This window comes from Leuresthes tenuis, unplaced genomic scaffold (genome assembly GCF_036924035.1).
Source record: "Leuresthes tenuis unplaced genomic scaffold, fLeuTen1.0.hap1 SCAF_4, whole genome shotgun sequence".
In the NCBI taxonomy this organism is placed as follows: Eukaryota; Metazoa; Chordata; class Actinopteri; order Atheriniformes; family Atherinopsidae; genus Leuresthes; species Leuresthes tenuis.
The window spans coordinates 19,463,568-19,486,945 of NW_027325358.1; the positions used below are offsets into that span (position 1 = coordinate 19,463,568).

The window sequence follows — 23,378 nt, forward strand, 5'->3', positions numbered from 1 at the left end:
TGAAGGTTGCTCTGCAAACTTGGCACACCCCCGAGCGAAAACATCTGCTTTCCTCACAGGCAGGACCGCCATAGACCCCATGTCTCAGCTGGCTCCCACAGCCCAGCGAGAGAGCCCTTCCCCTGTCCTCACACACTGACCCCCACATTTATAACCCCACCCCCACCACCGCTGAGACCTCCTTAAGCCCTGGGCTCAGTCCTGCACCTCTCCATCACCTCAGCCCTCCCCTGTCCACATGTAGCACTGTGCCAGTGTGGTCACTTTACTGCTGAGAGGACTGCTCCTGTCTTGTTATCCCCATATCACAGCCTGTCGAGAGGAAGGGAGGGATAAGGGGGGGGGGGGGGGGGGGGGGGGGGGGGGGGGCTGTGGTGGAAAGAGCGAGAAGGCATCTGCGCTGCTCCCACAAAGCGGCGACTGTTGGAACGCTGACAGAAGCATCTGTCATGCCCTGCCTTCACACACTTACCTGCTGTCCGAGGGCCTGACTCTGTCTATCTAGCTCCTTCACTCCCTCCCGCTTTATCCCCTCCCTTCTGCCTTTCTGAGTTTTCTTGGTGATTGTGTAAAGCTCTTGGACGCCTCCTTTAGAAATCCTAGACACTGCGCGCCCACCACTCCTTTATTACTCCCACTTTATTACAACAGAGCCCCGAGTCAGAGTCCACTGAGGCAAGAATGCTGACATGTGCTGATAACTTTCTTTTTTTTTGGTGACCGTCCACAACATGAGCATTTTCTCTGAACATCACACACACGAATATTCGTTTTAAGCTTTGCCAAATCTGTGCCAAATAAAGCCATATTTATGAACAAATATTGCTGTGGTGTTAATGAATGTACTGACCTGCCTTGTGACTACTTTATCATCCTCCAGTGGCACCCCCGTCCATTCCCCAAACATGCTGAAGGGTTGCCAGCAGAAAGGGGGAAAGATGCCAATCCATGTGTGTGACACACACACACACACATATTTTCCTAAATATAAAATAACACACTCACACACAAGCTCAAGGACACCATCGCTCATTCAGGTCCAGAGAAGGTGCCCTTCAGATGATGCTACAAAGGAGAGTGTAAAAAACTAAATCAGTGACTTCCTCAAAGTTTACAGAGAAACTTAAAAAGACACACACACACATTCATATTTTCATAGAGAAATGGCCGGTGTTGTCACTTTTTTTTTCATTCTCTCCATTTTGTTCTTTTAAAGAAGAAAACTGCTGTTTAATACTGGACCCTGCAAATTAAAAGATTTGTAATGTTTATCAGTCAGTGAGTCTGCTTATCTAATAGTGTGCTCACATAAAAGCGCATATCAGTTATCAGTTCAATTTCAAAATAAAAACTATGGATATGATATGTGTTGGTCATAGAAAATGAGATCCAAGTAGGCGATATCAAGCAAATTACATCTTCACTGTGGAAGATAATGCTAGGAGATAACAGGTCTAACGTTATCAGTTACCAGTGTCAGAAAGAAAATTAAAAAATAATTCATCTAGATAGAACAACCAAGTTCAAAAGAACTTGCTTTGATAAAGTACTCTAGGAGAGGTTTGGGAGTGTTTTTGCAAAATGTACTCATGATAGAGAAAAATTCCAGATAGCAAGCATATTTGGGCCTAAGTCTGACTACTTTTGGCACTTATGGCTTATAACCATAAATACTGTAAAAGTTTGGCATATAGTTTTCATTGTACTAGATGAAGATTTGAAATGTTGTGTTCTATTGGCTGAAATACGAAAGATAATGAGTACACTATGATACATGACAAAAAAACTCATTCCCACATCTGAGAGAATGATACAGTTAAATATCTACCTGTTATTAACTAGCTGTTTCGGCACTGGATCAAAGAGTCGACAGAACTTAATGTTTTAGCATGTCTAAATGGTGCTTTGTCACAGTTTATATAGCTCAGGGCTTAGGACCAGATACAGGCCAGGCAGATACGCACAGTTGAACAATTCAAGAATAAATAACACCAGAGGCAGGCAGGCAGGAACAAGTTTGGCCACAATATGCCAACAGTAAGTACACAATAACATAAAACAGCACTAGTTTAAATTAAACTATAGCCGCTTTGACAGGGCTACTGGATAAATAGGAGCAGATGTGTTGTCGGTTGTAAGGAGTCAGGTAACAATGACCGCCGGGTAAGTCAGTAAGTCAGAAAATATTGTTCTCATTTTCATTGTTACTTTAACACATTGACATCAGAGTTCACCTCTAAGTCTGTGCTACTTGAACTACAGCAACTTAATTTATCTGTGTCACAGTTCTATGGATACACTACATGTTGTAAGTGTGAAGCAAATGACTGCCTTCATGAACTCCAGCTGTTCCCTTTCTGGGCTGTCTCGTTGTCATGGTGCCTAGAGGGCGGCACCAAAGTAGGGAGGTGATATTGAATGGCACTGGTCATACATAAAGTCGCTCAGCATGAGCTAGGACTCTAAAATAAGGAGACGCAAGTTAACAAATGAGTGAGGAAGGATAGCAGGACTTTGTGGCCCTCAGAGATGGGTTGGGGTGTTCTGGCATAACCTCATCTGCCAAGGTGAAGGATACACATTCATATCTATGCACAGACACACTGTCATCACTCTGCAGCTTCATCCCTTGTCTCTGCTATAGCCGTGAGTCTGGGCTGGAACCCCTCTAAGCTGGCTGGAATCCAACACCGAGGTCTCTCACCTCGCAGGCTGTATAGGGGGCCCAGTTGCTCCTGTGAGTTATTCCTGGGTATGGACCAGGGTTCCATCTCTCTCTTCTCCTTTTGTCTCGTCCAGCCTTCTCTGGCCCAGCCTGGCCTCCTCTTTTCCCTTATCCCCCTCTCTGGGACCTTGTGGATGGTACGCCTGTCCTTCAACTATCCAGATCCATTGTCTTTATTACACACCTACACACACATATATGACTACATGTGTATCTGTGTGGCCATACATGTTGAGGTCACCTTCATTTACTTCAATCATCTGCAGTTCCTTTAAACTAGATTAAAAGAAACTTTAGGGAAGGAAATGCACAAGTAAATGTTGAATCAATCATTTGTACTGGAGAATTTTTCATATTGCATTTTACATGTGAGGACTTTGAAGCTTTTCAGGTTTCTATCACTAAACTGAAAAGACATGTGCTTTAGATTGTTGGTCAAACAAAAAGAAGACGTTTCTGGAATTCAATTTTAGCAGACTAAACAGTCAGTCAGGAAAACAGTTGATTGATTAATAAACATTTAGATTTTTTTTTTAAAATAGGGTTCAACAGGCCTGTGTAGATTATCAGGCATTAGCTGTTGTTGGAACACTCACATTTCTAGAGTTCCTGAGGTTACGTGTGTCACTGATCACATTTTACACTTTTTCAGTTCATAAGACTAAGGCTCCTCACCAGTCAGCCAGAGGTCCATCATGTGCACCGACACTTTATCTGTTAAGCCTCATTTTGCCACTAGAGGTCACTAAATATTAAGTAATAACAGGGTGTAAGTATTGTTGCCTCTGTAATACTTTTCCAAATATTTCTCAGATTTTGTCTGTGATGTGGAAATCAAATATATAAGTAATATAAATAAAGATATCAATCTAAAGAGATCACACTGATATCAGTAAATTAAGGCTTTACATTTTCTTTTCTGTTGCAATTTTGATGTGTAATGGTGTGTATTGGTGTGTGTATCATAACTACACAGAAGTAGAACCAAATCGAGAGCACCTTCAGCCTAGAGCAAGTAAGGTTATGTGTGCACATAAGCAAAACATAAAAACCATATGCAAATGTCCAAAATAAATCTTCCAATCCAATCTAGTTAAATGCCTTCAAGTTGCTAAATTTGTTCTGTGATGTTTCTGTACTTATAAAGTTAGCTACAATCATTTAAAACAAATTTAACATTTGTCTATAAAATGTGTTTAATGTTTTACAAGATACAACGTGAGCATTGTCAGCCACCAGTGCTAAGGCTGAAAATTGTTGCTTTGAATCGGCAGAGCACAGCAGAAATTCTCAGAAAGGAGATGTCAGCCTGTGTGTTCTATGCAGACAGTTTGGAGTGGAGCACTGGAGTAGAGATTAGGACAGATTAGCATGTTCATAGACCCCCACTCACTGAGTGAGGAAGAACAGTTAGTGGATTGACACTGATGACCTTTTAAATAATTTCTAACTGCTGGAATGGAATTTTTTAAAATGTAAACCTCTGCACTGTTACAATGATTTCAAAGTAAGAGGCGAAAAGACTGAAAATGCAACGTTTTTAATGTATCTGTCTTCACCTTTTGGTCATCACAAGACAAAAAACAAATCTTAATCTGCACTACACTGTCAGACTAACATACAACCCATAGTACATTAGTGGATGTAGCACCCTGAATCAGAGTAGCATCGTCAGCATCAGTACCACGCAGGAGCGACAAAAACATGCAGAGTTCCCACTCTGATCTTCTTTTCAATTACCATAAATAAAAATGACATATGCTGGATTTAAATTGAAATCTCTGTGAGCATGGTCCTGGATAATTTGTATGGCAGCTTTGTACACGGGCCTATTTGTTATGTTATTGGACGGGAGCACATGTGTGAATGTTGACGCCCACTTTATTCAGGAGTAGCTGTCAAGCCCCCTGCTTTAACACAAGATCTTTGGAGCAGTTAAACGATCAGCCGGCCTAAAATATGCGCTCCTATAAATCCCGTTTTTCAGCACTATGACTACGAGTGTAACTTCACATGTACTTGCAGTTGATTTGGACTGCCCTAAAGCTTTTAGCTCTGTTTCACTTAGAAAGAAATAGCATCGGTATTGACGTATTACCAAAGCAGACACCCCTCCTTCCTGACTGTAGTGGTAGAGTCTGTCGACGTCCTGCGCGGGAGCGGAAAACGTGCACCCGACTGTGCGGAAAAGAAGCTGTGTGTTTGCCTGGTAAATGTTATATTATTTCAACCATATGATGAACTACTGTGAATCTACTGCCTTGTTATAAAGCGACACACACATAAGAGTTAAAGGGGGGAGGATGTTAGTTTAGTTTTGTTAGCAGTTAACAGCTACAAGCTAGCTAGCATGTCTGCAGATGAGGCGTTGTTCTGAGCTTAGTCATGTTACTGTTTTTATCAACTTTGCGTTTACCTACAAGGTGTTGACAGTGAGATTTGTTTGAGCACATTAAGTGACTGTTTGAAACGCATGGCTGAGTTAGCCTCAATAAATCCAACATTTATGTCAGATTTGACTGAGGTGTGGACTCCAAAGGATGTTTGATGTGGTAAGGCGGAAGGTGACCAGGACTGTGTATCATGGGTCAAACAGTCCTGGTAATGATAGATATATCTACTTTATTTTCCAGCTTATTAAAACGTCCAACATGGCACGAGACTGGAAACCTGGTGACCTTATTTTTGCAAAGATGAAGGGTTATCCTCACTGGCCTGCAAGAGTAAGTCTTAAGCTAAATCAACGACAGAATGCAAAAACACTGCATGTGCATGCATTGCAGTCCAACCATAGGACTGCACGTGCATATAACCCACATCCACCTGCAGAGGCGGACATTTTTGATGAACTGTTTTTGTGTACACCTGCTTCCTCTCTTGTCTTTGCCAGATCGATGAGGTCCCAGATGGTGCCGTGAAGCCATCCAACATCAAGTTTCCCATTTTCTTCTTTGGCACCCACGAAACGTTAGTAGCAGACCACAGTTTATTTGACCTCCTTCGGTTTTATAGGCTTCAATTGCACCGGTTCAGGTAAAGCAGCATCGCTCAGTGTTTCCACACGGAATTGAAAGTGTTGGAGGAAACGCATGGGCAGGTAAAACTGAGACAAACGTTTTGCAGAGGTGTCAAAGTTGGAACAACTTGACAAAGAGTCACGTCTTTGTTGCATGCGACCACTGCAATCTGTCTTCTTGGAAATAATTTGGTAGCAGGTGCACTGCAGCTTGCAAGGGAGAAAAATTCCCTTACTAACTTTTGATGTTATAGTTTTTAACATTGCATGCACTCACATAGCAACTACACAACAAAAGTTGCCTCATATAGCACTTTTAAACCTAATTGTCCCTGTGAAGCTGTCACTGCGGTCTGGTAAAGGTGTTCTTTTACATTAATTTTGGATGTGTAGCTGAATGGATTTACCTCCTTGTTTTTGCAGCGTGTTCTCATGCTCCACTTTGTAGTTAACCTGCTACATTTTTTATGTATTGGAAACTATTGAGTGGACAGGCATGGCTGAAATTGTTTTCCTTCCTACAGAGCATTTCTTGGCCCAAAAGACATCTTTCCATACCTGCCGAACAAAGAGAAGTACGCCAAACCCAACAAGAGGAAAGGCTTCAACGAAGGATTGTGGGAGATTGAGAACAACCCGAAAGTTGAGCTCACTGCACCCAAGGTATATCTCCACCTTTTTTCTTAGTTTGTATCCTCTATACTTAGTCTTTAGGGTTGGATTGACTGTATCTAATTGACTGACTTTGAAAGTTTTACCGTGCAGGCACAGATTTGTTTTCTATCTCATTTCACAACCTCGGTTTTCCCTGAATGTCAAATGAACTTTTATTCTTTTATTTATTTCCCTTTTATATTTCCACATTCACGGCAGTCATTTTGATTAATTCCTCATTATATTTCTTAATTCAGTCTTATTATTTTAGTATACTATCATTCTATAAACGTAGCTGGGTAACACAAGTCAAGGTTTCCACTACTGTTTCAGGGGCTGCTGTATGTGTTCCGCATTGCGTATCCGCACGAGTCCTTGTGAGTGCACGGGATGTAGGTTTCGTCATCCGCCTAAGTCTGTAAGGGGTTGTGCTGACCTCCGTTGTGCATCCATGCACATTTTGAAATATATGTTTTGGGGGCACAGGAAGGGCTCCAGCTCAGCCACGACAAAAATAGGGCAGTGGTTACAGAACCCAACTCCCCTTCTTTGACTAAGCCTGCTTTGATGCACGGCTGAGTGAAAAGCTTTGCCTTTTCCACACATTCACCTTCAAAAGAATACGAAGAAGTGGTTTTATTATCCTTTTTTTTTTGTTGTTGTTGTTCAGCCAGCGCAGGAGCTCCTCTTCTCGCCGTCATAAATTTGTTACTTTCCTTTCTAATGTGCAAAGACGGAATGTTGGCAACATTACAGATTAGCTCTCACCTGGACGAATAAATCTGCAAATGTCCTGCCTGCATGGACAAGGGAACCTCGTACTGGCCCCAACGTTTATGCTCAGAACCGACACAGGTTAGAGTAAAGAATGAGTTTAATTCAAAGAGAAACTATATTGAGTGTCCCCCGCCACTCTGGACAGAAGGAATACCCGGCCGAAATAAGAGTGAAGGTCATTATGTAAGAGTTGAGGAGCCATTGTTCTGGTATTGTGTTTGAGTGGCGGGTTGGGAAGTCTTGCTTGTAGCGTCGACGTTGCGCAGCGAGCGCGTGCTTTCGGCCAGTTTGTAGGGAGTTTAGCAGAGTGAATCAACACTGAAAGTGTTGGGTTAGTTCACTTTAACCTGCAGCAACTGTAACACATTTTGCTGCACTGGTGGAAGTAAATTACTTATGAGCAGGGAGGAAAATCTGCTTTCACAGATGGTGAGATCAAAATGAATGGCTGAGAATTCGGCACCACCTCCTCCACTTGCAGCGCAGCAGAGCTCTGCCAGAAACTCGGAGAAGTCCCTGGATTTGGATTTGTCGGTCCCAGCAGGACGTTGCAGTCGCAGCAGTTAATGTCAGTTGAACCACCACCAAATTTGTGCATCACTGCAGCCCTCCTGCAAGTTTGACCAAACACTGTAGTTTCACACAAAGCAAAAGAATTCATTTAGTTTCACGTTTTTATTGTTTTAACATCGGTCTCAGCTTTTCACCTGGCTCTGTGAAGCAGCTGCAAAAAACCCAGTGGTAGCTTAGTTGTTTTTTTTCAGGTTTTAGTAAGGTGCCTGAGGTGTTGAACCTCTGGTTGGTTCACAGTTGGTCCAGCGTCACCATATGCTCTTTTTCCTGCTGCGCCTGTCACAGGATCTGACATAACGTGATGTGTACAGCTGTTCAGAGCTGCATTGTTCTTATGTCTTTGTGCAGTTGTCACATTTAGTCAAATCTTTTTTTTTTTTTTTTTAATTCTTTTTCTAATTCAAAGCCGGTTGCCCCCGAGTCTTTTGCCGAAAAGGATTCGGACGTCATTCCAGAAGGAGAAGAGGATGCAGGTGACAAAGAGGTCCAAACTAAAGTAAGCGCCTTCTTTGTTTCCCCCCCTTCAAATGTGTTTTTCCTTCATAGTCGTTTCGCTGCAGTGACTCTCTTCTGTTTTGCTCACGTGTTGTAAACTTCCCTCTTCTTCTTCTTTTGTTTTTTTAAATTTCTTTCATTTCTTTCTGTGTCTGCCTCAGAATGGTTTACAGATCACTGCAGGCAATAGTTTACATATCAGCAGTGCCCTTCTTTGGTAACAGAATAAAAGGCTTGTATACTAAGAGCAATGTGTTGCAACAGAAGAATACCCGCTAACTTGTCTCCCTTTTAAGACTCGTTTACCCCACCACACTGCGTCCTATGCTGTGTCTTGGGTGCATTTAGGTTCCAGGAAGTGAGTCTGAGCAGGAGAATGAGAGTGAGGAGGAGGAGGAGAAGGAGGAGGAAGGGTCTCTGATCTCTGAGCAGGGTCCTCAGGCCCAGGATGTACGTACTTTGCATGCTGGGATACCATAAAGCGGTGCAGGTTATCTCATCCCCTCTCTGTGGAAAAGCATGTGACACTTGGTGGTTTTTTTTAATCTGTGGGTTGTTTCTGATGGATTAAAAGTGATTGTCTGTGGCCACAAAGTATCGTCGGTGCTTGATGATTTGATTAGAGTGCCCGGTTTGGGTTTGGTGTTTTCTACGCTACTAGGGTGGTAACTGATTTACAAAGAGACTGACTTTTGACAGAAAGCTGTCTCTCTGTGTCAGTACGCCAACTGATGATATCAGGGAAGGGTTGTCACGGTGCTTTAACAGTTAAAACGGCTCTAGGTCAAATCAACACGTCTGGGACACAATTCTAAGTGTGACGTCATAGAAAAGAGTGTTTTCTTCTTCTGCTTTACCCCTCTTAGACTGCCCTAACATCTTAAAACACTTTCCATTTCCTGCCTTTTCCTGTGCATATACCGTGTAATTCTATTTTTGCTATGAGTTGATTTTTATGTAGTAATTTTTCTATGTATTTGGGATAAAGGTAAGTTGTTGTTTTTTAAAAATTCCTTCTGATTTGTGTTTTTTTTTTTTTTTTAAATTTTTTAAACCCCTCCTTGTCCAAGTTCCACAGAACATACAGTTTCTTACGAGATTTATCATTCTGTAAAGCATTGCAGTGCGTACTAAAGAAAATTCAACCGTTAAAACAAATCTCAAAGCTGTTCAACATTAGAAGTAAATTAAATTGTTTTGGTTTTTTTTCCTATTTGAAGCCTAATAAACGTCATCTTAAAGTATGTTGTGTGAAACTGGGACGGCATGTAGCAAACTGTCACTTTCAGTATATTGAGTGTATGACTAAAGTTGTACACTGGGGGGCGCCATTTGTCAAAGAAAAATGGAGCGAGGTTGTCTTACCACTGCAGCTGGTCCCGCTATGTTAAGTGGAAGCACGGAACAGTTCCACTTTGCTGTCAGCTGTAGTGAAAATGTTGAAATGTGTCACATTTTCAGGGCTCTTCTGAAAAAGACTCGACAGACGCTCCTAAACCCAAGCGAGGGAGGAAGAAAAAGGTCGGTTGGGATCGTGAATTACTTTGCCTTATTGAAGTCATTTCAGGTAAATTGTAGGAAATGAATTATTAAATATTTTTCCAGAGTGATGCAGACCAGGAGAATGAAAAAGATGAGGCACCAGCGAGTCCTGTCAGTCCCTCAGGTAGGCTGTGTTGTTGGTGGCTCAGGTCCATTCAGAAGGTTGACCATCAGAAGCTCATTCCACACAACACGACCTGTTATGTGCCCAGCGGGGGATATGAGGGATATACGATGTGATGGAAGAATAGATTAAACATGTTGGCAACCAGTAATGGTGTATGATTCTCTCAGCGCTGTGTTCATTCCCATAAACAGAGCTATGCTTAATTTTGCCTGTTTCCATACACACGACCAGGTGGTGAGGCTCCGAAACGAAGAGGCAGGAAGCCGAAAAGCGAGAAGTTGCTTTTGCTTCAGCAGCAGGACCAGCAAGGCTCCGGAAATGAAATGTAACTATTTGTTGTCTCCATACGTTTATTAGATGTGCAAGAGAGGAAATCATGGAACAGTAATTTCAGCAGGTGTTAGAGCTACAACCAGCCCAACTGATGCTTTTTTTAAATTTATTTTCTTTTGCTCTCCTGTTAGGGAAACGGGTGACTCGGAGAAAAAGAGAAAGAGGGCATCAGAGGACAAGACTCAGAGTGGAGAGGAAGAAAAGAGAAAGAAAAGGGAAGACAGTAAAGGCAAGGATGTAGAGGTCAAGGAGCCTGAAGTCAAGAAGAAGAAGCTCTCCAAGGATGACAGCTCCTCCGGCTCTGACGATGATGAGGCAAGGCTCCACTCCACACCAATGCATTCTCAATTAGTATTTCTCAGCGGTGACAGTTGACCGTCGCGTCTAACGCAGAGATGTGTTAGACGCATCTAACTTCATGCACCTGATTTCAATTTTTCTCTGATCGCAGAAAAACAAAGGCAGAAAGAAACTGCAAAACACAGAAATGGACAAAGATGTGCGGCGGCGGAAGGCAGATGAATCAAGAGAGTAAGTTAGTCAGATTTTAGATGTTTTTTTAATATTATTTTACTGTTTACTCGGGGGGGGGGGGGGGGGGGGGGTGGATATATGGATCGGTAATACAATTTGTGGACTATGACAGAAGTGACATTTCATTTCATATGAAGTTCATATGGTGACATATGGAGCTGCTGCTGTCGTCTACACGGTGCGTGGTAAAAAATAGCGTCCAGTGCAGGCTGAAACAGACCTTCCTGTAAATGCAAAAACAACAGTAGTATGTCTAATCAACAGTTTGGTAAAAGACTGTTGCCTGCAACATAAAGGGCTCTGGACATCGGTGGCATTATAAACCACTTTGAGATGATAAAGACAGCATCGCTGCCTTTGATGTGACAGTGTCAACATCACGTTCCCTAAAACTGAGCCGTAGATTAACACTGACCTGAAGTTTCTACTGAACGTAAGGTGGGACTGGGAACACACAGAGGCTTGCACGTACAGACGTTAGCTGGAGAATAAACTCCAGCTAAACAACATCAAAGACAAATCAGAAGCTTCAGCATCAAAGAGCAGCATCAGCAGCGGGGGGGGAGCTTGGACAATCCGCTTTAAAGCTGTTTTAATGAGTTCATCAGCACAGGACCCTCAGGGCCTTGCAGCTCATCAATCATCACATCAGCTTGCACTCTGCCCCTAACCCCCTTATTGTGCAACTCCTGCCTCCAAAGAGATGCGAACACTCCCTGCTGGGTTGTGAGAGCAGGTGGAGAGACGACACCAAAGTCCTGTGCTTACCACGGTGTTTCGCATCCTGTAACACGTTTTCACTCAGGATCCGCTGTAGGAAAGCGTGCAGGTGCTATGAAAAGCATGCCTTTTGATTTGTGGAGTGTTTTAATAAAATTAAATCGCCTGCTCTGAAGCATCAGGGCTAAGGAAATGGTGCTCAACTTGAGAAGGAAAAGTCCATAAACTTGATGGATGAGGAGATCGGATTCGTACATTAATACCAGCAATTTTGTGTCCACTTAAATGAGGCCTGAAAGACCAACAGTAGTGGTTTTTCCGTCATTCTGAAACATTGCTTCGTAGAAGATGCAGATCAAGCATGTTTCCATTAAGTGGTGTGGAGTAAAATAAATCGGAGGCATCCAAGCCTAAGGAACAGGATGTGTCCATGACTCACTGCAGAGGTCATTCTCCCACAGACGCCCTCAGGCTTGCTGTCATAAAGAACGTATTGGGAAATCATTCTTACCTTTTACAATCTCACTGTACACCAGCACATCTCTGTGGGACCGAGGAACAAAACATTGGACAGTATCTGTCCATAGTGTTCAAATAATTCATGTACTGTGTACTGCTTAGTTTTCCCCCCCCCCATTTTCTTTTTTTTTTTAAGTTATATTTTGCAAACCTCTTTCTTATTTTTCTTATCTTTCTTATTTTTCTTATCTTTCTTTCTTATTCGCTCTTTATTCCTCTACAATGCATATTATAACAATAAGTAAATAAGTTAAAAACCATCATCCATTTTGGAAGTGGATTTTATACCTTTATTACAAAGTTGACATGAATGTAAATCGAACAAAGTTTGTTGTGAGTCCCGTAACTTTGCTGGCACCAGGGCCGGTGGATCCAGTTGACGTCTTACATGATTCTTTTTGGGTTTTTTTTTTTCAGTCCAAACAAAGAAGATGTAAAGAAAAATGAGGCAGGAGCCAAGAAAAAAGGTGAATATGACATGTGCTGTAGCTTGAATTCCACGTGGAATGTTGCTTGGTGATTTTAAACATTTCAAATCTGAAAGTCTAAAAGTTATTTTGAATGCTGAATTATTTTTTAAAAATTTTTTTCTCAAAAAGACTCTTAGAAGAACTGTTTTCTTTTTCTTTTACTCAGAAATGTCAACTGACTTCAAACTTCAGCGACTACACGGTGAAATCAAGATTTCACTGAAGATTGACAACCCTGTAAGTTCTGCTAATCACGGTGCTTTCTGTCATCTTGTAAGTTAGTTTTCTCCTCTGTGCACCGTACTGACAAAGAAAAGAGGGGGGGGGATCTTCATGACAGTCCTTGACATTCCATGACACAAATATTTTGAAAGCAGGGGTATTCTGGATAGTGTAGTGGTATGATTGCCACCTTCCATGTGGGAGACTTGAGTTCAAATCCCCTGCATGAAAGGTTCTACCTCCAGTAGGGGTCCTTAGGCAAGACCCCCTTACCCTTCATGCCTACCTGTAAGTCGCTTTGGATAAAAGCGTCTGCTAAATGCATAAACATTATACATATTCAGTCACTCCGACACGTCACGTTTAAGGTTAACGTTCCTCAGCCTCGGACATACTTGAGACAGTGTCACATTTGAACAGACTTTGAATGAGGTATAACGCCAAAGTGCTCGTAGAGTGAGAGCTTTCGTGCACGTCATATTGCCATAATGGCTTATATTAGCATATGGTTTAAACTGCACTGCGACTGCTTTTGGATGGGATATGCCTATGCGTCTGTTAAACTTAATGAGCCACAAATCAGTGCCTCAAAGAACTTTAACTGGCTTTTTTTTTTCTTTTTTTTTTGTACTGTGTGCAGTTTTCTTTTACTTCATCTTCACTTCAGGCCTCTTTGCTGTCTGCTCTGTGCGTGTGTGTGTGTGTGTGTGTGTGTGTGTTAGGACAAACTGCAGCTGCATGCTTCGGTACTGTAGCAACATTCAGTTTTTCGTGTTAATTTAGCTCATACACTGAATAAACACTTGGGTTCTGCACTTACCACATAATGGTAAAATAAACTGTACAGTAGTATTGATCATTTATTGATTGCTTTTTCTTTTTTTTTTTTTTTTAAATCAACCTGTAGAATTCCTCTGTAAAGCAGATCAAATGCCAAATTGACAGCTACTGCGCATGCTGTGAGGTCTGACATGTTATTCTGTGCTGGTACAGATTTGGAATCGTTGCCCGGTTCAATTCGGCCATTTCTGGGGGGAAAAAAATGTCATGAGGGGGGAAAAAACCCACCATGGAGAACGTACAGAGACACTGACACGTTGAGCAGGCTTTAGACAAATGGAAAGCAGCGCTTTCTCTTTAAATACATTTCTGGAAATCCAGTCTCTGATCCTGTTACGAATCAAGAATTGTTTTAAACCTGTGAATCGCTTACAATTGTTTGTTATTTTTTTTTAATTCTTCTCTTCACAAATTTCAGAGATTCCTGAAGCGAGAAATTACACGACGGCACACATTTGCGTATTCGCAGCTTTTCCACACGTTAATAATTGATCTTTTTGTTCTTTTTACCTCTGCGTGCTTCGACATGTTTTCCACTGATTCCACTTTTAATCTCAAGCCTTCCTGTTCTTCACTTCACTAGGATGTTAAGAAGTGCCTGGACGCTTTAGATGAGATAAGTTCTCTGCAAGTCACGACTCAGCACCTGCAGAAACACAGTGAACTTATAGCGACGCTCAAAAAGGTAAACGCTGTGACAGAATGGATTGTCTGTTTGTTTTTTCATTTTTTGAGTGGTGATCCACATTTTATGTATTTTTTTTCTTTTTTCATTCATGCTCTAGATCCGCAGATTCAAGGCCAGTCAGGATATAATGGACAAGGCCACCATGTTGTACAACAAGTTTAAGAGCATGTTTCTGGTTGGGGAAGGTGATTGCGTGCTCAGCCAGGTGCTCAACAAGTCTTTAGCTGAGCAGCGGCAGCATGAAGAAGCAAAGAAAGGAGCTCTCAAAAGAGTTGAAACGGTTAAAGAAAACGGAGGAGGTACGGTTAATTTCTTTTATCCCGTTTACCTTTTTTTTTTTTTTTTTTTTTGGGTCGCCATAACGCTGACGGGTCTGTGTGCGAACACCAGTCATCTGTATGAAAACCCTCACCGTGAATATTTACTGGGGTTTAGCGTTCCTTGGATGTCACGAGAGATTTTTGGAATAAAGCTGCATAATATACTGAAAATGCAACATTCTGACAAGTCACTCCAGCGCTAACATGCACATTATCGATGGATGTTTTTTTTTCCCTCGTTGTTAATGTAGCCCAGTAACCGCTTCCTGGTGTTGATAAATACTTCACATCCATTAAGATTTTCTTTCTTTTTTTTTTAAGTCAACCTAATCAAATCACTGTTGTGGCGTCTGCTTTCCTGTCCGCTCGATACCGTTTGGGATGTGGGTCATTTGCCGACACCTTGAGCTCTTTGTTGTGGCGTTCCTGAGCAGCTGATGTGGTTTCATGAGACATGGAGTGGGGTGCCGTTTCCCTGCAGAGAATGTTGTGGCTTATTGGTGTTTGCCTGTTTCCTGTCAGTTCAGAAATCCACATGTGCACACTCATTGAATTTTCTTTAAAACGTGCTTTGTTTAGGTGATGAATGGCGATGTCGTTGTGTATTGTAAGAACTTGTAGAGTATAACGAGAAGAATTGGTGCTGATTGTCATCCTGCAGGGTGAGAGTAGTTGTTTGAAGGGGTTAACATGAGGAGTTTAGCTGTAGGGAAACCTTTCTGTGACTTTTGCAGTTGTAAGAGTGGTGAAAATGGGCAGGTCAGGTGGTAAAGTTGCATAATAAAGAGCATCTTCTGGTTATTGATGAATACATTAAGACCAGCAAGTCGCATATGTATGTCGATCAGAGAATAGAGACATTGATTCTTCGCCTGCAGTCCGTTTCCTTTCCTTTCCAGGGGGATGTCATACGATCTTTGCGGTTGGCCTTCTCAGCAGAAACGGACCGTTAAGAGATCTGCAGCCACATCCTTGCTTGTTAATTACTCTATTACCAAAATTGGTGCGTCTGTGAAAGGTCTTTCTTTTTTTAGAGTGAAGCATACCAAATAGATGGAAAATTGTATTCATTTCAGTAGGTCTGGAGTGCTGCATGTGATAACACATGTTCCTGCAAGCTCTCCACTCGGTGGTAGTTTCAACCGTACAATGCTGTTCTGTGTGACTGACTGTGTGTGTGTGTGTGTGTGTGTGATTCTCTGTTAACACCCTAAAGACAAGTTGACCAATGGTGACGTGAGTCCTGACGAGAAGAAGCAGGAGAGGGAGAAGCTAATTGAAGATGCCTCTGCAGGAGAAAGTCACAGGTGGGTAACACGACTCGGCTCAGTTTATGAACGTGATCCACTCAATAAAAACCCATGGGCTTGTTAATTATTTGTCATTCAGTCAGATGAACTGGTGTTAAAAAAAGAAATAGCTTTTTATTTCTATTCGGTCAGGCACCAGTTCTGTTCAATTCAGCTCAGAAAACTTTATTCATCCAAAACTGACACTTCAGTCTGATGGCGTTGCCAATGGTGATTGGTCCAGGACAATAATGTGACTGCATTACTTCATGTTAGCTGACGTTTATTTTATGTCTCTGTTCTAAAGACATCATTCAGTTCAGTTCAGTTGTCTGTACTGATGTTGAACTCTCTTTCTGCACTGACCTTTTCAACTGTCTTTGTTCGAGTTGGCTGATAATACACACACACACACACACACACACACACCATTCAGTGTGTACTGAACTTAGAAGAAACGCTTTGCTCCAAGTCGGCTTTTGTAGAAATTCTAAATTTTGAACCCGGTTTTCTTATTTCAGAAACTAAACTGTGACCCAGAGACGGCGATTCTTGCTTTGACAGTAATGTCATAAAGTGACACTTGCTTTTACTCTTACTTTAAGGCATGAGTAGGAGCTGCATTTGTTGGGGATAATTACCAATAACATCAGCTTTTGTTACTGGATCTATTTACCTTTAAACATTTGGATTTGCTTCTTGTTTTCAGTGCTCCAAAAGCTCAGGAGGAGTCCACTTGAGTGTCCTACATTCCTCGAGAGATTTGCTGCTGTACTTGTACAACCTTTGAAAAACCCGGTTCCAGTTTACTGACTTTTTTTTTTTGTTTTTGTTGCTGTTTCAGTACGTCAACCCCCCCCCCCCCAAAAAAAAATGACTGACTGCATATTCTATTTTTGTACTTTCTGTAAGCTTGCCTTCCAAACACCTTATGCTACCGGCGTTGTTTCGTGTCGAATTCACGACGGTGTAGAGTTAAGAACTTGAAGTTGATGAACACGCTCACACACAAACAGGGTTCATGCCGTCTTTGTTCTTTTTTTCTTTTACCAACTGAAGTAAACGGTTGAGCAGTAACCCCCTTTTATTTTCGTCAAACCATTTTTTTTTGTCTTGCTGAAACTAGTTAAATGTCTAATTCTAGGTGTATTAAACACGTTTCATAGATGCATGCTTCAGATGCACAATGCTTGCCAAAGTTTCCTTAGCAGAGAAATCGCCTCATTTTCAACCACGTTCGACTGTTTTTATGTTTTCTTTTTAACATAGATGTAAATAAGAGTATTTTTTGTGCCTGTCTGATGACCTGCGTCGTCATCTAATAATAAAGTGGTAGCTATAGTACACCTTTTGTCTTTCGTGGTGTTCATTCTGATTGCTAAGAGTTTCTGACAGGACTGTGTGAGTGACCACAGGGATGCGGAACTTTCACACCATCTGTGAGAGATTTAGGGTGGAGTAGGTGGGAACTAGTTGGTAAAATAAAAGGTGACGTGTACTAACTGTGTTTCAGGAATATTAAAGACCTGAACACAGTAAAGCAACCCAAGCAAAGCTGATTTTCCTGCGGCTAACCGTAATACTGTAATACCGTAATAGTAATAAACCGGGTATTTATTAATGAATACCTAATATGACAAAGAAATGTTCCGCTGAGCAATTCAAGAGAGTGTGACAAACTTTAATAAATTATGTATAAAGGACAAGTTGTTGTTTTTTTTAAAGTAGGAGCAAACTAAAATTCTTTCGTTAAACGTTTCTCTGAAACCGAAAAATCAGTAAACTCAAAAGTACCTTTTTTTTTTTTTAAAATGTTTAAAGGAAAGTAAACATTCCAACATTTAACACATTTCTTTCTGAAATATAAAACATTTAACTGTATTATACAGCATTGCGCCATCTGAGCCCTTCAATGAAGAGCATCAGTTAAACGCACCCCGATCAACGTAAGGATAAGCCAGGAACTCTCCCAGTTTGTTGCCTTGGGCATCGTAGTGCAGCATCCGGAAGCATTTGTCACAGAACAGACACGGATCACTGGGGGCGAACTTGTCGTTGGTGGTGTACCATCTGAAAGCAAATCGGACGTCGGGTAAGTGATCGGTTTTCAAAAACCCCAACGCTGCAACCAGCAACTCCTTATCTTTACACACCTGCCAATGAAGACGTGACAAACGGCACACTTCTGGGTAACAATTCTGTGCTTGTGCATGAGAAGCGGGTACAGCTTCTTATCCAAGCAGTCGTTCTTGTGAGCCAGTCTGTGAGGGGAGAAAGAAATGACAGAGGATCTCTTAGAGACTATTGGAATAAATTGGTCTCACATTTGTGATGCTCGGAGGTTTCGTGAGAGTTTAAGGCAACTGCATCGGCTCCGAGGCATTTGCAATACATTTACATTTAGCTTTAAAGCCCTCTGAGACGAGTCCAAGCCTGTCTGACAAAGAGGCGCTTTATTTCAAAAGCTTCCACTAGTCCTACAGATATCTGAAGAGCGTGATGTCGAAGGCTTAGTGCTGACAAAAATCACCTTTATGCAGTAGTACTCTGTAGTCTTATCGGTTTATAAAGGCACACTGTATAGGATTCAATAGTGGCTTTTAAAACTCCCAGTCAATGCTACTCTTTCGTCCCAGCAGTGCTGGGTGTGTCCCATAGACTGTATATTAGATGGACGTAGTGATCTGGTCTCGGTCCAAAAGGCTTCCACACGCTAAAAGCATCAACTTCTTAGATAAATCCAAGTCAAATAATCTTTCCTAAAACTTACTAAGTTTTCTGACATGCAGTAATTTGCACTTGTGCTCAACTGTTTTTACAGAAACCTACAATGTTCAGAATACTTGGATCTATTAGGCTTGGTTGAGCATATATTTTAAAAAAACCTAATCGCATCCTCCGAGTGTTATTCTGGTTTGGAGAAGCTGTATCTGGTACAATTTTGGTCAAACAAACTTGTTTTTTTTTGTCCCCTTTCGGTTCGACAAAGTAACAGTTGCTTAGTGATCCAATACTGACAAGAATGTGGATAATTATGTAAAGTCATGCTTGTGTCTCTGTGTGCGGATGAGCGACAAAATAGTCAGGATTCATCCCATATCGATACCAAATTTTGTGCCAGTTCTAAAAAGAAAAAACAAAGACACAGTTGTGATGAACCGCGTGGCAAACTGAACACCTGAGGATTCACCTGTGAGAACTGCGAATGTCAGTCCAAAAATGTGGACGTGGGGAACTTTTAACACACTTTTCTCCTTGGTTTGATGTGCGGTGCCATCCATTCGTTACCTAAATATACTGTGAATCCATTTTTTGTTTGCTACTGCGGTAAAAATGTGTTAATAGATGTTTTGTGCAAAGTTGTTATCTCAGATCTCTCCCCTGAGCCTTTCCTTTCAGTGAGGTCAGCACTGACCTGACGTCTGTGATGATGACGAGATGTTCGCAGTCTCCCTGGTGACAGTAGAGGTACGGGAATCCCACTTTCACTGTAAGGTCCTCAAGCCGCGTGTCCTCCATCTTGGCCTGGCTGTACGAAGGGAAGTTATGGGACTTTGCCCATTCTATAGTAGTTCTGGATAACAAACACAAGGAGATGGGAATCGCAGGTCGCGGGAATTCATGCAGCACACATGGAAGGCTGGTGTTGTAGGTTCAAATGCAAGAGAGTACGGTAACCCTGGGATAAACTCTCACTCATCGGGTAAAACTTACATGCTGATGTCCTGGCACTCAGGAAATCGCATGTCATTGTAGAAAACTCCTTCCAAGAAAAAGAAGGCCGATTTATAATGATCCTGAAACGGAACACATCAAGATGGCCCCCCTTTAGGTCACATCCATCGACTGCACAACGTTTTTATTTTCCCGTAAAATAAGTTCTTTGGTTTAAAGGTATAAACAACGTGTAGTTACTTTGCTGATGAACTCTGGCGCCATGTCTGGTGTCTTGCTGAACTCGCCGCACACTTGTAAGTCGCTGACACAGCAAATAGCATCCCTGAGCTCAGCCAGGTTGTGGGTGCCGGTCATCAGCAGAGTCATGTGGGGCCTGATGTAGTTAAACTGTGCAAAGTTTGACAGGGAAATGTCAGGTCCACAAAGGCAACATTCAGGAATGAACGTCTATGGAATACTGAAGGCCGGAGGCGCTTTGACGAAAACGGAGATGAATGCTCACTTTGTCGAAAGCTGCCGGGTAGTAGATGTTGATGGTTAGGATGACTTCTCCTTCGGGGACCATGTCGGCCTTTGTTCCTGGTGTCCTACCGACAGTTAAGCGCTCCTGGATATGACACAGAGCGATGAGCAAATCGGTGGGTATACAAAAGAAAAAATAACACCTTTTAAAACAAGAATTAACGGAGCTTTCTAACAGGACAATGTCATTTCAGTGATGCTTAATTCACCCACCAGTTCATCAGCATAGAGATCATGTCTGTTCTTTTGGATTATTAGAGAAGCTCTGTGATCTTGCTTCTTTTTCCTTTGTCTGTTTAGTAAAAAAAAAAAGAAGAAGAAAAAACAGACACTTAATCAAGCCAACGGAGGATTTGAGGCTGCACGGTTCGTATTAGGTGAAGAGGGCTCATACATGAGTGTTTTCAGTGTTGGGTCTGGAGGCACAACTTCCGTGTCGGGCTGCTGATCTTCAGGATGGCAACGAAGTGACTCGGGACTTCAGAGAAAAAACACACAAACTCAAGATTATTATCAGATTTGGTAACGATGGACAAAAGGAAGTGAAGAACAAAACTGGCAGCTAAATACTTGCAACTAAATAATAGCTTTAAAAAAATGATTCTTTAAAAAACGGGGGGCCGGTTCAGGTTAGGATCTTTCTTCATATTGTGAATGAAAGATTCCTTAATTACGGAATTGGCTGATTAAAACACCCTTGAGTGTTGTCCTTAAGATTTCCTTTCAAAGTATTTAATCCTTTCTCCTCAGCTTGACCTCATGATTAAACTTGAGATATATTGTTTAACTGTTTTACCAAAGACCAAAGTAACCCACGTCAGGTTCCTCCTTCTGTGCCTTAAAAGCAGCTTGGTGGTGTTTATGGTGATAAATGGAGGGAAGGATTTCTGAAGAACCTATTGGAAACTCTACAAAACAAGCAATTGATTTTGTATTAGAGAGTTGACGGGCAAACAATGTAAAACTGTCAGACAAATCATAAACCTCTCTTACAGACGCTCAAAGTTATTTGTTTGCACCTTTACTACCAACGTCCATTTTCCCCAAAAGCAACTGAAACACGGCGCCATCCGACCGTGTCTGCCGTCTGTCAGTCTGAGACGAGCCGGAGAAAACTGCAGCATTTCTGCGCAGGGTTGATTTATGGCTTCTTCCTTGTGTAATACAGTTTCAGGTTGAATTTCTAGAGACAGCAGAGGACTCTCTTGAGGGAAAATTGATTTCTCGAGGTACTCCTGAGGCCTGTGGCTATACTGACGATGATGGCAGGACAGTTTGTCATGAGGCGACTCCTGTGGAATCGAAGGTCAGGTGCATCCGACAGTAGTTTCTGAACTTGCATAACAAGACGGGATGGATTACTTCCAATGACAAGTCTTTGGAGACCCTCGAGATCATAAAGATTCCACTAGATGAACCATGTCTGATTAACTCAATTGAGTCTGTCTGGCATGGACAACTATCCAAGCAAACCACAATGTTTGTTATCCAGAGTCTTCTTCTACATACTATCTTGTGGTTGTAATCTTCCAAATCCTGCAAGCATGGAGTTGCCCGTCATGGTCGACAGCAAGGCCACATTCAGTTACTACAACAACCGTTCTTCCCCTCTCAGATGCCTGGGTACATGGGTGGCCGGATGTTTGTGTCAAAGAACTGTCGAGCATGTATACCAAATAAAGCAATCAGTGATCGGTTGATTCTGAAGGACTGATGGCATACAAATCATTTAGGATGTCAGCTTAGGTTTAAAGAAGCTGAGAATGACCTTATATTCTCTTTCCACTCAAACACAAATGCTTGGGTATGTCAAAAATGGAACAAGTATACATGTTTTATCATGTGGAACTTTACACCAATAGTCTTATTATGTTGTTTCTTTTTCTCTAATTTGATTACTCCCTGAGCAACAGAAATAACAGAAACAGAAATAAAGCTTTTGTGAAATCCTTTTACGTTAACGCGTCTGTACATTAATACATACAGGTAATTCGCTGTATGTTTCATCAAGTTGTACCTGGCCTGAAATTAACTTCAACTGTTCGACTAGCAAAAGCCTGCCATTCTTTTTATATAGAATATATAATACAGTCAGACATAACTCAAGCAAACCTTTAATATTTTTGTAAATGGTGTAACTAAACGTTAGCCTGACGTCTGAATACCTGCAGACGGATTTCAACTGAGCCATGGTGTCCGCATCGACTCCCATCTCTGCGGCAAAGTTAGCATCAAACGTCTCCTTGTCCTCCTCTGTGTATGAATAGTCTTTTGGCCTCAGTCTACTCAGCCACTGGTTTCTGAAAGAGCCGATGTGAAAAGGTTTAGTGTTGACGTTTGTAAACTCATAATCAGGAACGCTCGTGTTTGGATCTGTCGACTGTTCGGATACCGCCATGATTCCGGAGTATGATGGGCGGGGGGAACAGAAGAAGAAGAAAAAGAACGAGGCACCGCGAGGAGGATCACGGGTAATGTAGTTTTCAGACTTCTGTTGCCTCTTGCTGAAAAGTCATACTACAACAACGGTAACAAGGGGTGGATACAGCCTTCAAGGATCTAAATTCTATATGATACACTTTGTCACTGCACTGTACCGCACTGAGTCATTGTAGCCTATTAATGTTATCATCATACCAACTGGGGGAAGCCTGTGGTCAATATGACTATCCCTCATTATATTATTCTTTTCTGAGAATGTGCATGTTTTCTTGCAGAACCTTTTACTATATCTAACAAATTGTACGCTGAAGGCTATTTGGAAAGTTTTATATTTTCTACCAGAACATTGACTTTAAGAAAATGAAAAAAAAAAACATGTTGGAAATGTTTTGATATTTTTTTGTTCTTTGTGGTTTATCCATTATCATCTGGCTTCAAGAACAGCTCCTTCACCTCTCACTATCATCATTCAATGCCTCAATAATACGACCTTCCATTCAGTTAAGATACACACAGTCCCACTCACCTCGTGACTATATACCAACTCTTATCAATAATCAATCAAATATAATTTTTTTTTTCCATTTCCATTTAGGGAAAATGCCCTGAAGGTACTCTGAAGATTTCACAAAATAACCTTTACAGAACCTTTTGAGGATGTTCATAGAATGTACATTTGGATGGTATAGAGAAGTCAATCATTTTACTGATATTGATATATATATATATATATATATATATATATATATATATATATATATATATATATATATATATATATACTGTACTGCAGTGACTGTGCTTATTGTAAGCAAGCCGGCTAGTCATTGAACTCCTGTTCAAAAGGTGGCACCAAAAGAATATGTCAGAAAAAGAAGAGACAATGTTGGCA

General features: G+C 41.5%; 2 protein-coding genes across 3 annotated transcripts; one reads left to right on the forward strand and one right to left on the reverse strand.

Moving 5' to 3' along the window:
- Positions 1–4,835: 4,835 nt before the first annotated feature.
- psip1a (PC4 and SFRS1 interacting protein 1a) lies at positions 4,836–17,190 on the forward strand. 2 transcript variants are annotated; one of them, XM_072384966.1, is made up of 17 exons: positions 4,836–4,934; positions 5,359–5,448; positions 5,616–5,692; positions 6,266–6,404; positions 8,152–8,241; positions 8,589–8,690; positions 9,702–9,761; positions 9,846–9,906; positions 10,141–10,234; positions 10,374–10,557; positions 10,694–10,773; positions 12,433–12,482; positions 12,652–12,722; positions 14,131–14,232; positions 14,333–14,534; positions 15,772–15,862; positions 16,554–17,190. In XM_072384966.1, exons 2-17 carry the CDS (start codon positions 5,377–5,379, stop codon positions 16,582–16,584), a joined length of 1,506 nt encoding a protein of 501 aa, XP_072241067.1. In that variant the 5' UTR covers positions 4,836–4,934; positions 5,359–5,376; the 3' UTR covers positions 16,585–17,190. The 2 variants fall into 2 exon arrangements, with proteins under 2 accessions (XP_072241067.1, XP_072241068.1); XM_072384967.1 differs by lacking the exon at positions 8,589–8,690.
- A 460-nt stretch (positions 17,191–17,650) lies between these two features.
- snapc3 (small nuclear RNA activating complex, polypeptide 3) lies at positions 17,651–22,456 on the reverse strand. The gene is made up of 9 exons (XM_072384968.1): positions 22,210–22,456; positions 20,439–20,522; positions 20,258–20,336; positions 20,025–20,129; positions 19,760–19,909; positions 19,559–19,641; positions 19,260–19,418; positions 17,998–18,105; positions 17,651–17,914 (listed from the first exon to the last, which is right to left on the reverse strand). Exons 1-9 carry the CDS (start codon positions 22,440–22,442, stop codon positions 17,767–17,769), a joined length of 1,149 nt encoding a protein of 382 aa, XP_072241069.1. The 5' UTR covers positions 22,443–22,456; the 3' UTR covers positions 17,651–17,766.
- Positions 22,457–23,378: the final 922 nt, after the last annotated feature.